The 16,113-nt window shown below is 43.5% G+C and overlaps 1 protein-coding gene across 1 annotated transcript; it reads right to left on the bottom strand.

Moving 5' to 3' along the window:
* Positions 1–472: 472 nt before the first annotated feature.
* On the bottom strand, positions 473–15,848 carry LOC102884747 (eukaryotic translation initiation factor 3 subunit C). Its single transcript, XM_025048417.1, has 21 exons — positions 15,751–15,848; positions 15,476–15,615; positions 14,193–14,258; positions 13,897–14,086; positions 13,383–13,508; positions 13,145–13,199; positions 12,909–13,018; positions 12,380–12,507; positions 9,347–9,506; positions 9,111–9,214; positions 8,516–8,657; positions 8,195–8,320; positions 7,990–8,064; positions 7,033–7,184; positions 6,640–6,922; positions 3,362–3,725; positions 1,327–1,486; positions 1,175–1,240; positions 1,004–1,091; positions 742–904; positions 473–645 (listed from the first exon to the last, which is right to left on the bottom strand). The coding sequence occupies exons 2-21, from the start codon at positions 15,574–15,576 to the stop codon at positions 563–565; spliced, it is 2,742 nt and encodes a 913-aa protein (XP_024904185.1). The 5' UTR covers positions 15,577–15,615; positions 15,751–15,848; the 3' UTR covers positions 473–562.
* Between the last annotated feature and the right edge of the window lie 265 nt (positions 15,849–16,113).

Genomic DNA, 16,113 nt, shown 5'->3' on the forward strand with positions numbered 1-16,113 from the left:
TCATGCTTAGCTGTCACGGCAATAGCAAAATTCCTCAGTGCCTACACGTAACTGTGGAGCCTGTTCTGTCACGGACAGGTTAACTCCAGGTCCACACTGGTCCAAAGAGCACACTTCACACAGGTTTAGACACACTCTCCCTTCTCCTTGCCTGGTGAACCACCAGCCATCCACCAGCAAGATCCAACCATCCCTACTGCCTCCTCCATCATGCTTTTTCTTGATATTTATGCACCACAGTCACATCCTTTCAACATATCTACCACTATTTATGCTCCTATTATAACTTATTGAATGTCTTTACGATTTTCTGTTAAATAAAAAAGAGCAGAAAACTCTTTGAAGTCAGAAATATGTACAAGTCATCTCTGTATCCTGACCCTTGTGCCTGTCATGTGGTAGAAGCTAAGAAATACAATTACCAAATGACTGTGCAACACACCTCTGTGGTGACATGCAGACAAACAGGAACTATAATGACTCTAAATAGACCTTTAATGACTGGGATGTTTCAGGACTTAAAGGCTGAATGGTCGAGGCCATGGGGACAGAAGTGGCATGATCAGTAGGCTGTCTGAGACTGCTGCTGGCGGTAGCCACCCCGGCGCATGTAGCCCTCGTTTTTGCGGTAGCCATCCTTCTGGTCTGTAGGAGAGAGATGAGAAGGGGAGGGAGTGAATGCCAGGGGAGGCAGAAAGGGAGCCAGGACCCTGGGAGAATGGAGGAGATGGAAGCACTCACCTCGGAAGTAGCCACCATAGGTGCCCTGCTTGTGGTCAAACACCCGCTCGTTATTTTCCACCAGGCTGCCCAGCTTCTCCGCCAGCTGTAGAGCCAGGTTCTGTTGGGCAGTGGGCTCGGTGCGGTGCATCACCACTGTTTGCGTTGGCTGGTCCAAGGAGGCCTGATGGGAATGAGCCAGAGAAAGGGACATGACACGGATCAGACCCCTCGACTTTGAACTTACCATGACTCCACCTGCTAATTTACCACCGGCCCTTACCATCAATTCCTCGTTAATGATCATCTTGCTGATGATGGAATGCACGGTGGGCAGGTCCAGCTCGAACATGTCAGACAGTGTCTCCATGCTGGGGAGAAAGGCGGCAGGAGGCAGTTTAGGACCCTTGACCACAAAGCTGGGGCCCCTCTGCTTCCTCAGCACTCAACTCACCTGATGGAGTCATAGACACTGCTGTATGTGAAAAGGTAGGTCCGCAGAGACTCTTCTTGGATCTTTCTATGGGGAGAAGGGAGAGAAGATCTTCAGGGAAGGAGACCAACCACTCTTTTCTTCTCCCCCCATCACAGTCTCTCTCTGCTCACCTAACCAGCATGGTTCGGACTTTGTCAGCCTCGGGAAAAAGGTCCCACACTTTGCCGTTCATCTTCTCGTTGATGATAAAACTGTGGCAGGTCTTCCAGTCACCCATCTTCATGGCCTTTGAGGCAGCGACCACATGTTCCCTCATTGATTCAGGGGGACCTGAAAGGTTGGGAATGAGGTAGGGCCTGGGGACACTTGGGACCAGGGCTCCTGCCCCGACGAGCACTGTTCAAGGAAGAACACAGGCCAGGAGCACGAACAACCAGACTGGAGACTCTCCTATCTCTCTACTAAACAGCTTTGTGATTGTACAAAGTCCCTTAATGTCAGAAGAAATTTATTTAGATTTAGACTAATAAATTAATCCATGATGTGCTTCAGTGGACTAGTTGAGCCCCTTGAAAAAGTTGACAAACTGCTGTGTGTCTCCTCATGTACATTTCCCTAGAGAAAGGTCCACAGTTTTCTTCAGATTCTTCTAAGGCTCCCTGACCTGAAAAAAACTTAACATCTCAACTGGAACAGTATTTATGCAACTTCCTTCCATCTTATACTACCTTTATGATTTTTGCCATATCCGTGTATCACTGTTTTTTTTTCTTCTTTAAAGTGGCTCACTCCTTTTCCTTAAAAAATTTAGCTTCACTTTAAATTACCTCTGTGAAATCACAGGTTTCATGTGCTGATTATGGACTTGGGCCCCTAAATACTGTCCTGAGAGACAAGCCAGGAAGACAGATGTGGCAAACAAGAGTAGCTTGAATTCAGGGTAGACAAAGTATAAAAGCTCCAAGGCTGGAATAGATGGCAGGTGTATGGAAACATGAACATGGCTGACCCTGTAACAGGGACAAGAAGTTCAACTATGTACATGGTTCAGGCCCATGTAGAAATGTATGAAAAGGGATAAGTATAAGAAAAGGCACACGACCCTTGTGGATTAGCTTTCATTCTATCACTCTGAAAAAGGAAAGGTCAGAGGTTCAAAGAATATTTCTCTACAAACCACACAGCAGTGCACAGCTGAAACAGAACCTGGCTTTTGGCTCCACTGCAGTAACTGAGAGGCAGAAACTGTGGTGAACCAGACAGCCCTAAGAGGTGATGGAAACAGAGATTTTCACTGGAAAATTTCTAACAAAGTGTCACTACACAAGCCCAACAAGATTTGCCTAAAGGGCACCTACACGTAACACAACCACACATCCAACCAGTAGAGGACAAATCTGTAGGGAATGTAGCTGTGGAGAGTTAAGTCTGGCTCACCTGCCAAGCCTCCTATGTGCCAACCCCACAGGAAGAGCACAGTGGACAGCCCTTTCCCTGTGAAATCACAACTCACCCAGCCCCTGGACTGACTGATCAGCTCTTTCAGAAGTGATAAGAGCCAACGCTAGATTCCTGAATGCTTAGCTTGGCGGAAAATAATATGCATGAAGGGGAAAAAATAGAAAAAAAACTCAGAGAAGCCATGTTATTATGTTAAAGCTGAGTAGGTCAGTTAAATTCTGTGCCTGTTTCTTAATAAAGAAAAAGGAGTAATTACAGTACCTATACATCACAGGGTTGTTACTAATGAAGAGAAAATGAATTATTTATAAAACAGTGCTGGACAGAAAAAAAAGTACTATGTAAGGTTATGTTAAATAAGAAATATCATTGGAGTCAGGTCACAAGTTTAACTCAGTGACCAAGGAGACTGAACTTTATTCTGTAGGTAGTGAAGAACTTCTAAGGTGTTGGGGGTGTATAACATCATAAATTTGGTTGCATGATAATACTGACAAAGAGAGACTGAAGGGAGAAAACAGGAAGCAGGGAGCTTAATTTGTAGGCTAGAACAATGCAGCCTATGGCACCACAGAGACTAGTTAGTAAAAAGGATGCCTTTAGGTTCTACATGGAGATGTGACTAAAACAAATGGATTCATCTCATGGGAAAGTTACTCCCTTTAGCTTCTCTTAATCCTTTGATTAAAAATAATCAAGGGATGAACAAGCAAATTTTGCTCCTCTACAAAACCTCACACTCACCCAGCAAGGGCTGTCGCTCGCCCACCCGGAGCTGGTGATGGAACTGTTTGCTGATCATGCGACGGCGGGCATCACTCTCGTGAGCGGCCATGTAGGGAATCTCCAGGAGCATGGCAGACACCAGATAAACACACTCCAGCAGCTCCAGGTTGATATGCAGGTGGAAGGGAACCTGCCGGCGCCGCTCCACCTTCTCCTGCTCCTGGTTGCGCTCCTGCAGGCTGCGCAGCAGTAGACCCTGGCCCAGAAGCTCCTTGGCCCGGCCGCTTGACTGGATGTCCAGCAGGGCGTTGTGGGCATCCTTGGTCAGGCCTTGCCGGAAAGCGCAGATGCCCAGCTGCACCATGGTGCGGTTGTATAGGATCTGGGAGCAAAGAAACAGAAATGCACTCAGAGCTGACCACCACGAAGCAAGTTGTTTATTCATTCAACTAATAGACAAATACACAACAAATGATACATTGATGTGCTGAGCTGCCTGGGACAGAGAGCAAATCAGACAAGTCCCTGTCCATCCATGGAGCTTACATTCTAGGGGTGGGGTATAGAGAACAAAATCACCACAATATGCAGGTGGTGCTAAGGAGAAAAATAAAGCAGAGGAGGGAATTAAGAAAGGAATTTGTGTGGTGGTGGTAGTGTTGGGAGCTTAGTTATGTAGGATAACTAAAGAAGCCCTCATTTTGAAGAGAATGTTTAAATAAAGAATAAAAAAAGGAGAGAGCAAATTGTGCAGATAACTGGGAAAAGAAAAGCATTGTAGAAAAGAGAAAAAGCAAATGCAAAGACCCTGTGCAAGAATTGTGCCAGGTGTATCTGAGGAACAGAGAGTGTGATATGGCTAGAGCTGATAAAAGGTGTGACCGTAAACGGCAGGATGGGCAAGCGTATGTTAAGAATTTTAAGATGAGAAACCACAGGAAAGTTTTGAGCAAATAAATGATATAATCTGACTTAATTTAACATGGTTACTCTGGCTACTTTGTTAAAAATAGCCTGAAAGGATACAAGGGCAGAAGCAGAGAGAGACCAAGATGACAGTGGCTTAGACCAGAGGGTAGCAGTGGAAGTGATAAGTGTTCAGACATGGATTTTGAATAGAAATGGCTGGGGAAGCTGATCTAGTACATGAGAAAAACCAGAATCGAGGATGACACCAAGGTTTCTGGCCTAAGCAACTGAAGAGATGGACTTGCCACTAATTAAGGTAGGGAATATTATAAGCAGTCCAGATTTTTTTGTTTTTGGTGGTGAGGGGGTGAGACTTAGTATTGACAACAACAAAAATATAGAGGTCAATATCAGTAATGAACATAGATGCCAGGAGCCTTAAAAAAATATTAGCAAACAGAACCCAGCAACATAGCAAAGAAATAACATAGCATGACCAAGTAGAATATATCTTAGGAATGAAAGGCTGGTATAAAAATCTAAAATCATTGTTATTCAGCACATGAACAGAATAAAAGAGAAATAACTAGCATTTCAATAAACACAGAAAAAGCTTTTGACAAAATTCAACATCTATTTATAACAAAAATTCTCATCTAACTAGGATCTGAGACCTGGGATCAACTTATCGTCTAGGATCAATCTGTGAAAAGGCATCTACAAAAATACTGCAGCTAACATACTTAATAGCGAAATGTTGGCTGCTAAGAATGGGAACAAGGCAAGATGTCTGTTCTCACTACTTCTATTCTGCACAGCATTTGAGCTGAGTCATCACCATGGCAAAAAAGAAATAAAAAAGTAAAGTCATAAACATTAGTAGAATAATAAAACTGCCTCTACACAGATGACATGATTACTTTAGTAGAAAATATTAAAGAACCTATAAAATAACTAGTCACATATCACAAAACAACATTTTCATCAATGACGAACACATATATGCCGGTGGTATACCATATAGCCTCGGTGTGTAGTACTATACCATCTAGGTTTGCGTAAGCATCCTCTGATGTCCGCACAACCACAAAATCACCTACTGACACATTTCTTGAACCTATTCCCGCTGTCAAAGCAGTGCATGACTGTGCTAGACCTAATGAATTTAGCAAAACAGTAAAATACAGAGGTACAAAAATTATTTGTATTTTTATATGGTAGTAGTAAACAACTGGAAAATGAAAAAAAAATGCATTTACAATAGCATCGAAAATCACATAATATTCAGGAATAATTTTTAAAAAGATGTATAATACTGCCAACACTGCAGAGCGAAACTGAAGAGATAACATGTAAAACTAAAAGTTTCAATGTTGTTAAGATGTCAATTCTCCCAAAATTGATCTATAGATTCAATATAATCCTGATAGAAAATAATGGGCAAAAATTGACCAGACATTTCATGCAATAAGATATATACAGGACAAACAGGCAAAAAATTAATCAATTTCAACAGTTAGCAGGGAAATACAAACTAACACCACAATGAGATTCCATTATACAGCCACCAATACAGCTAAAATTAAAAAGACCTACAACACCAAACATTATTGGTAGCAGTATAAACACACATTGGTAGGAGTATAAAATGGTATAACCACTTTTGAGTTTTATAATAAAACTGAACATACACCTACTCTATGATGCAGCAATTCCACTCTTAAGTATTTACCTAAGAGAAAACATAGACCCACACAAAGAGTTAAACGTAAATGTTCAGAGCCGCTTCATTTATAATAGTCCCAAACCAGCTATCTATCAAGAGGGAAAACAGATTCATACAATGGAATAAAAAAGAAATGGGAGTGCTATTTAAAAACCACCACCAGGTAAGTTCTTCAAATGTTCCACACAAATATTTCTCAATTATTTAAACTCACATTTAAAGACACAGCGTTAGTACTCCTATGTCAAAATATCCTCACAATCACAATACACAAAATTAGTGGTTCCACTGTTATGCCCCAACACATCACATTACATTTGGGTCTTTGACTTTACAATTAGTTTGACAACTTAAGGGTTTTTTTTCATCTTTTGAAAACAAGATGATCTCCTAATGTGCTGATGCAGACATTTAATGATATAATAAACATTAGCTGAACCCAAATCTCTATCCCAGAGGACTCTAATGCTGTTGAACAGTAGGAAATTTGTTAACGTGCAGGAGGATCAAAGTCTGCTGGCATTTGATGAAATGTCTATTTATAGCTGCATCGATCAGATAGATGGCTAATCTGGTTGAACCACTTTGCCCAAATAGAAGATGGGGCCCAGCCTGGTCTTCCCTTTGCCACCAGTGCCAGAGTGCCTCCTTCTTATCCTACCTGTACTGGAGGGTCTGCGTGCTGAATGTTGTCTTGTAAGTGGCTCATAAGCATGAGGTCACGGGCCTGGTACCAGCGGGAGTGCAGGGCATGATGGTAGATATGGCAGAGGATGGCACACGTCCGGATACGGTCTGTGCGGTCCTTGGCATAGATGTACTTGCACAATCTCTCCATCAGCACAGCTGAGTCCTCGCCTTCATTTTCTACCTGATCCAGGTCAGACTGGAGGGGAGGCGAGGCACAGGGTTTGGTGAGGGGGTGATGTCGTTGGACGAAAAACCTTTGCCACGTGCCAGAGTGCCTCCTTCTTATCCTACCTGTACTGGAGGGTCTGCGTGCTGAATGTTGTCTTGTAAGTGGCTCATAAGCATGAGGTCACGGGCCTGGTACCAGCGGGAGTGCAGGGCATGATGGTAGATATGGCAGAGGATGGCACACGTCCGGATACGGTCTGTGCGGTCCTTGGCATAGATGTACTTGCACAATCTCTCCATCAGCACAGCTGAGTCCTCGCCTTCATTTTCTACCTGATCCAGGTCAGACTGGAGGGGAGGCGAGGCACAGGGTTTGGTGAGGGGGTGATGTCGTTGGACGAAAAAGAGAGGCAAAGACAATGGCTCTAAATAGTGCAGGCTTTAGCGACCAAAGATGAGACTCCTCCCAGCCTCACCCTAGTCCCCCGTTTCCCTCCTTGTTCCACCTCAGGAAGTCCCCAGGGAATGGGAGACTTGCTATCAAGTCCTGACAGACATGGAGAACAGAGTGACACATTCCTTTCCCTGTGACACTTGGCCAAGCACACAAACTTGCCAACTTTCTGTCCCTCCTGTCAGGTGTTCTCTTCTGCTAGTTCCTCCCTTGATTAACTCCTCCTCTTCCTCATTCCAATCTCACTTCAAAGGAAAGGGACTAAGGATCATTATCTAAAGCAGCCACTACTCCAGTCGCTTTCTACTACGTCCCAATTTGAATTTCTAATTCACACTTCATATCACCTACATTTACCTCGTTTATTTATTTGAATTGCCTTTCCCCAGCACCGAATGTAAATTCTATGAGCATGAAGGACATCCCTAGTTGTCTTGTTCACCATTACACCCTTGACTCAGTGGGCACGTATGGGCATTCACATTTTACTGAGTAATGTCCTGTATTTTCCCCATCCCAATGCCTCTAATCCAAGCAAAACAAGCCAAGTGGACAATGATTCTCAAAGTGCAGTCCCCAGACCAACAGCACCACCTAGTATATGTCAGAAATGCAAATTATGGGGCCCCACCCAGACCTATTGAATTAGAAGCTATGGGGGTGGGGCCCAGTGTCTTAGGTCCTCCAGGGTGAATGGGTATTTTGCATTATTTTGGTAAATTCTTCATCCATCCGTTCCACCAGAGTTAGGATACAGCCACGGACACGCAGCGGCTGAAAAGGTAGAGGAGGAGTAAACATATCAGCCTTGATCTCAGCCCTGCTAATCCTTCTATCTCTACTGAGCTTTCCCAGAGCAGACAACATATACCTCTCTAATTAGCCTGCTAATCCCTCTCTTTACCTGGTCAACATTATGCAGATTCTCGCTCTCTTCCAGAATGTTCTCTCCAACAAAGATGTTGGGGTTTGCAAACAGGATGTCCATCAGCTCATTGATGCAGTCCAGGCACTTCTGCCACATCTCGGGCTGCCGAGAGATCAGAAGGCAATCAGAGGTGTGCAGGTGGAATAAGCAGATGCCTCCCAAGAGCCCCTTCACCAGGAATCCCTGGGGCCTTCAACCACCAAGGCTGTTTCCACAGCCCTTGAGTTTTAAGACATGAAGTACCCTCCCCTGACCCACCAGCTTCAGCCCTGGGATGTTCCTCTTTGCTGCCCTCACCTTCATGTATGTGGCCAGATTGGGGTTGTAGTCATAGAGAGATGCAATGATATTGAACTTGATCTTGACAATGACACCCTCCCCAAGATTGTTTTCAGAAGCAATCTGAACCAGCAGCTGTAACAGCTCAATCTGGGCTGCACTGGAAAGGTACAAAACAGGGTGAGGCATTAGAGACAAGTCAAAAAGCCTCATCCTGTCATGCAGCACAGCCCCTTCAGACCAGTAAGGTGGGCTCATTTCTATTATCCCTATCCTCCCCACCTCTATCCCACTTGCTTCTCCTTTAGAAACTGAAAACAGAAACAGCATTAATGTTAACAATCTACCATCCTCTTCAGTCACTGAATGACTAAAGGTGAGCATTATTCCCATTTTATAGATGGAAAAACAGTCCTGAAAGGTTAAATGATTGGTTTAAGGTCAGAGATAGAGTAAATGGCAAAAAATGGACCAGAATGTTCCAAATATACTATTCCTTCCACTAGAGCCACACACAGATCTTCCCCGAACAGCATTGTCTGCCCATAAACCTCTACCCTGTTTCTTACAGCTTTCACCCTGCAAGCCCAGAGCCAAGGCCCACAAATCTTACCGATCAGTTCCCTTCTTGCCTCGTGCCTGCAGGATCTCATTCAGTTTCTTGATGACAACGGCATGGGTGATCTCAGTTCCCTTGGCAAACATTTTTGGTTTCTCCTAGGCAACACATAGCCTGTCATGTGCAAGCCAATAGAAAACCATTCTTTCTTTTTCTCCCAACCCAACTAGACTGTACCTGTATGCTCTCCCCAATTGTTTCCCAATTCATTTTAATTCTAAAATCCTCACCTTAACGAGGGGCACTCCACCTCGGACCCTTTCCCACTCCCCGCCTTCATTGTCCTCCTCCTCCTCGTCCAGACGCTTTGATTTCCTATCGTGCTTCTTCTTGGCTTTATCTTCCCGTTTCTTCTCAGCCGCTTTCTTGTCCTCCTCTGTGGCGGGGGCCCTGCCAGAAGACATGGGAGAAGATGAAAGACCAGCCCCTTCTCCATCGCTGAGGCTTCTTCCTCCCATGAACTTCTTTCCCTCCAGCAAGTCCTAAGTTACACTCTAAAATAGTGACCTAAAGTTAACCATAGTCATAACCAAAGCAAGGACTATTAAGTATTTGAATTGCCAGACTACTTACCAAGGTCTGTCACCATATTAAACCAACTAAGAAACTCAAGAAGGGAACAATATGGCCTAGTCTATTAAAAGTGGAGATGCTAACCAGGCCACTGTAGACACAGAAACAGCCTGTCATGTTCCTCTACAGTGAACCTCTAATGTTTCCCAGAGAACCCATAGGAAACAGTTGTTTTTTGATACTAATTGCTCTGTCCAGACTAACCTAGGAACAGCAATTTTTTTGCACTTTTTTTCTTTTTACAGATTTTAAGCTGACTGCTCTGTACAGACTGACCTAGGAATAGCACATTTTTTTTGCACTTTTTACAGATTTCTTGCACTTTTTCTTTTTACAGTAAAAAGGCTTTGCTGAGTTCTTTGAGTCATTCTAGCATATTATTGAACCTAAGAGGACTGCAGGAAATTTGAATTCATAGCTGGTTGGTCAGAAGTACAGGTGCCGAACTTGAGACTTGCAACTGGTGTCTGAGGTAGGGAGTCATCTGGAACTGAACCCTTCGCCTGTGGGTTTGGACTAGTATCAGAATGGAACTGGATTGCTGAACACCTAGTTGGTGTCCAGAAAGTTGGAGAGCTGGTTGGTGTGAGAAAAAAACCCAAACAAATGGTATCAGAAGTGTTCTGAGTAAAAGGAAATTAAATATGCAGTGCTTTCCAGACTTGACCAGTGTTCCCTAAACCACACAGTGAAAAAGGTTCTCAATTCCCAGACAAGAAAAAGCTAAAGGAGTTCAGCACCACCAAACCAGTATCACAAGAAATGTTAAAGGGATTTCTTTAAGAAGAAAAAAAGGTAAAAAATGTGAATAATAAAATAGCAATAACTACATTCCTATCATTAATTACTTTAAACATGAGTGGATTAAATGCTCCAATCAAAAGCTGGAGTGTGGCTGAATGGATAAGAAAACAAGACCCATACATATGCTGCCTACACAAGACCCACTTTAGGTATTAAGACACATAGACTGAAAGTAAAGGAATGGAAAAAGATATTTCAGGCAAAGGAAAACCAACAAAAAAGCAAGGGTAGCAATCAATACTTATATCAGACGATACAGATTTTAAAACAAATGCTATAACAAGAGACAAACAAGGACTCAGCAATTCCACTTCTGGGTATTTATTTGAAGAAACTCAAAACACTAGTTTGAAAAGACATGCATCCATATGTTCACTGCAGCATTATTTACAATAGCCAAGATATGGAATCAACCTAAGTGTCCATTAATAGACAGATAAAAAAGACACAGGACATATATATAATGGAATATAACTCAGCCATAAAAATGAATGAAATACTGCCATTTGCAACAATATGAATGGACCTAGAGGGCATTATGCTGAAATAGGTCAGAAGGAAAAAAACCAAAAATACCATGATTTCACTAGTTAAAAAAAAAAAACAAAAACGAATAGAATATACAGATGTCAAATGATAATGTACACCTGAAAATTATATAATTTTATTAACCAGTGTTACCCTGATAAATAATTAAAAAACAAACAAACCCATGAACAAACAAACAAAACAGACACGCACACACAGATACAGAGAACATCTGATGATTACCAGATGGGAGGTGTGTTGGGGGGATGAGTGAAAAGGGGAAGAAATTAGGAAGTGCAAACTGCCAGTTATAAAAACAATCACAGGGATGTAAAATATAGTATAGGAAATATAGTCGATAACATTGTGGTAACAATGTATGACATCAGATGGGGTGCTAGACTCAATCACAGTGATCACTTTGTGAGATATGAACATCTAATTACTGTTGTATACCTGAAACTAATATAACATTGTATGTCAACTGTAATTGAAACATTTTAAATTTAAAAAAAAAAAAAAAGCTTCTCAACAAAATGCCTGTGTCTAGACCCCTCTAGTGTCAGGTAATCCCCTACCTCCTGAAGCAGTGTAACTCCAACTTTGGAAAGCAAGAAAGCAACCCCAACAGCAGCAACAGTTCTGCCTATTAAAAGAGCAGTGTTTATCAGAGCTTACTGTGTAGGACACAGGGACAAGGACTATCTTGACTTTAAAGGAAGAAACTGAGACCTAAGAAGGTTAAGTAACTTACCCAATGTTGGAGAGTTACTAGAAGACTAAGGGCTGGGACTGGAATTCAAATCAGAATCCTCTCCCATTCTGTGATGGTCCCAGCAAGGCTTGGGACTGTCCTCAGGAAGGCTTGCTGCCATTTATATGCTATATATGTCTATGTGCTACATACAGTTCTCAGGAAGGGAAAAAAGTAGCGACTATCACTGAGAGCTAACCACATGCCAGTCCTAGGCTGAGCCACTTCCCTATATCACCTCCCTGTATTCTTGCAGCTATCCTTGAACGCAGGGTCAAGTACTACCCATTTTACAGATAAGAAAACTAAAGATTGGAAAAGTTAAGAAGCTTGTCCAAATATCACACAGCTTATCAGGGCCAAAGTGAGATTTACACTCAGTCTGCATGCAGTGAATAATGTCGTTAAATATTTAGACTTTGGAGCCTTCAAATCACATCAGCTTTGTGACGTTAACCAACTAATATACTTGACTCTGAGATCTCTCTGTGAAAAGGGAGCAGTTGGTGCCTACAACTTGAAAGGTCTCCATAGAAGATGTTAAAGGTGATTAAAGGTGTCCTACTCTTCCCGCTGTAGCCCAAGGTACCACTATTTTTCTTACTTTTTAAGGAATTTTGAAGCCAGCACAGTCTGTTTCCCTTCTTCTTCCTCTGAGTCTGAATCAGATGATGTAGAGCCTGTGTCCCAGTCTTCATCATCTTCTGAATCTTCTGAATCCTCATCTTCATCCTTAGAAAGTCAAAAAAAGGAAGAGCAGGAAGAAGATGAAGAAACTGACTGGTCTTTCTGCTCCCCGCAACGCATGTCCCAGGGATTTACAGGAGTAGAACAAGAGTGGTTAACCATGAACTTACAATATTAAGAGCTGGATTAAGCCACCAAGACCAAGAAATGGTGACTTGCCCCAAGAACACATGACGGCTCCCCAGGGGCAGAGCTGGGCCCAGAATCTAGTTCTCTAGATTCTAGTGCTCAGTGTTCTAATCCAAGAGGAAGCCTATCCTCAAACTAGACTCTGCTAGACCCAACTCCTCCTAACTCTAGGGTTCTGTGAGTCTTTTCTTCTCCCCAGGGACCCAAGAATGGTCCATTGGAGGCAAATCACCACTCACTTTAACCCTGTCTCTTACCTCCAGCTTTTTGAGGAACTTGCGACTCTCCCCAGAAGGAGCTTCGGATTTCTTCTTCAGGAAAGTTGCAGCACTGACTCCGTCCTCGTCCTCATCCTCATCTGAAGAGCCTGGTGGGAGAGGGGAGAGAAAAGAGCTAGAATGGTGAAGAGCAAGGCTGAAGGACACCAAGAAACCAGGCTAAGGGAACCCCTAACTTTAGATTTCTGAATCATCTGCAGAGTCTCTTCTCTCACCTTCTGAATCCTCCTCATTCTTCTCAGCATCTTCATCTGCAGACTGTTCAGGGTTCTTGAAAGAGGGAAATGAGTAATTAAGGATGCCTTCCAATCACCGCTCCATCCTACCCCTCCACCCCAGAGAGCCTTGTCATGATTCCTTCTCCAGTCACACCTCCCATCTGCAAATGCTTTTTTGTCTCAGTGATGAGGTCACTGTACCCACAACTCAAAGTCTGCCTCTAGCATTCCCTACCTGCTTGTAATTTGTAATATGGGACTCAAAATCTCGGTTATATTTTCGGATCTTCTGGCGCAGGGTGCTCAAGGCCTTGGCATTGTTCTTATTCATCTTCTTCTTCCCTTCCTTGTCTTCCCATAGCTAAAGAACAGAGAAGGAAGAAAGAGAGAACAGGGATCTGAGACTAAGTAGCACTTCCTAAGCTTCAGGTTTCACCTCCACTTTCGAGGCTTGTTATCTACCTGCATGCCATCTATACTAATTAATCGCACCTGTTACTTTTTAAAAGCGCCTTTGCATATCACCACTAAAAGTACAAAACCACAAATAAGAGGCAATATAAAAAAAAATTAAAGTTCTTGGCCAAAAGAGTTTCCTCTCCTTGTATTATTCCCATTTCTTGGGTTCTGGGAAACACTGTACATAGGCAAACAACCCAGAAGAAACATGATCCCTGAAAGTGGATTAGAAATAGGCCCCAGGCCCCATAATCGCCTTCTGGATCCCCCCTCACCCAAAGGAATCAGACCTCATTAAGATAGTCCTCCAGGTCAGCCAGGATGCGAATATAGAACCGGGGAACACCTTCCTTGTCCACAATACTCTTAGCTTTCCCGTATGCTTTTCCCAGGAGCTCAAACTCTTCCAGGCACTTGGTGACATCCCGAATCTTCATGGCATTACGAATAGTCCGGATAAGGTTGGTTAGCTCCTCAAACCTGGGATGGGAATCCAATACCACATTGGATATGCCCACCATCGCCACCCAGAAAACTTTCCACTGCGCCAGAGACTCCCCACAACACAGGCTCCCCATGGCCTCACCTCTTGTCCTTGGCACTTCGAACAACTCTCTTGGTATCTTCTTCATCCTCACTCAGCAGCAATGGTCTATTTGGAAAAAACACAGACCATTAATCTTAATCTCCCTTTTCAGTTCCAGTCTTTCCAAGTGATCTCTATTTCTCTTCTCAGAAAGGGCAGGTATAACTGAGTAACGCAGGCCATTTATACGCATCCTTTGTTTCTTCCTCTTCAAAGCCTCAGCACATAAACTCAATTTTTAAGTCTACTTAAAGTAAGGCCTTTTGTCAAATGTTGTAGCACATACAAAGAATGCTATCTCCATCCTCTCAAAAATAAACACACGAAGGTGCTTATTTATTGTCAGAAAACTAATTATGTGAGACACAAGTTACTAAGAAGAACTAAAAAGATGAGAAAAAGAGTCCTTCAGCTAGGCTTCAAGGTGGTACCTGAACTAGGTCCTAGAAAGCAATGTTTTGCAGAGTGTGAGAGGCCAAGAACGAGGAAAAAGTCTGTGGTTTGAATACCTCCATTGACAGTATTTTTCTTTAATAATGAGAAACCAGACCACAGACAGCACTCAGCCAACAATCTCTCTTCTTTCTTTCCATCTTATCACTTGTTCCAATTATATTCTATTTTATGGCCAGTACTGTTGGTTTTCCACTTGTGGCAGTGATGTGAAATCATATCTATATGGCTTTACATGTGTATATATAGTTTTAAACAATAGACAGGCATGTGGCAAAAATAACGAAGGTGCCACGCATATGACAGAAGTTTGAAAAATAACATTCCACTGTTTCAAAGGGTGAAAAAAATTTAATGTGTAGAGAAAGGTAAAGTGTTTCAGTGAAGGTAAACATGAGAAAAAGATACATAGATGTTTTTAGAACCTGCCCACAGTGCCAGGTGGTTCAGCTTCAGAGCCACATCAAGGAGCTCCCAACTATCAAAGGAACGTTTTGAGAAAGGGATTTTGTAGTAAGAATAATTATGACTTTTGAAGTCCGATGACCAGCAGAAGAGGGGAGGTAGATGGTATAAAGGTTATGGACATGGAAACAAGTTAGGAGACTAATTCAACTGATCTATCCAGTGGGAAACCTCTGTGACTATGCCCCTGGTACCCGGTGGGTGGACTCCCACAATTCACAGTACCTTAAGTCGTCCCTCCAACACTGCTCCAGTCCTACAGAACCTCATCTTCATTCTCACCCGCCCCCCAATACAGGGCCTTCTGAAGCCTGCCGAACCCCGCACTCCACGAGTGGTCATCACGGCACAGGCCTTCCACTCACTGTTTGCCGTAGTTACCCCCGACAGGTTTGGTGACGAGCTCCTCCCCGGAAAGGGACGACTCTGACTCGCTGTCCGAACCGGTGGTGAAAAACCGCGACATGGCGACGACGCGGGGCGGCTGTGGCGGGCGCGGCCGGACCTGCGGGAGGGCTGGAGTCACGTGCCACGAGAAGGGGTCCGAGCCGCCACCTCCCGACCCCCGCTTATCACAGTCCCCGCACGCACCCCTTTCCCGGTCGTCCACCTCAAAACACGCGGCCCAAGAAAGGCTTACCAGCTGAACCTGAGAGGAGTCACACCGCAGAACGGCGAAAACGCGGAAAGAGAAGGCGGGGCCTTTGCGTCACTTCCGGGAGCACTGACGAACTGTATCGGGTGACTACAACTCCCAGTGGCCTTCGCGCCACGCAAGGGGCGGGGATAGCCCCGCTGCGAGTTTGGTGGGAAGGACGTTGTTTCAAGAGTCCTTGATCTGATGGTGCGTTGTATTTTATTACTAACAGATACTAGCACCGACTTCATAAGGTGTTATGAGAATTAAATGATTTAGCATATGTGAAGCATTTCGGACAGTGCCTTGTACAAAATAAGCGTGTAATAAATAGCTAGTATTCATTCATTCCATAAATACTTGTTT

Source organism: Pteropus alecto, unplaced genomic scaffold (assembly GCF_000325575.1).
Source record: "Pteropus alecto unplaced genomic scaffold, ASM32557v1 scaffold44, whole genome shotgun sequence".
Lineage (NCBI taxonomy): Eukaryota > Metazoa > Chordata > Mammalia > Chiroptera > Pteropodidae > Pteropus > Pteropus alecto.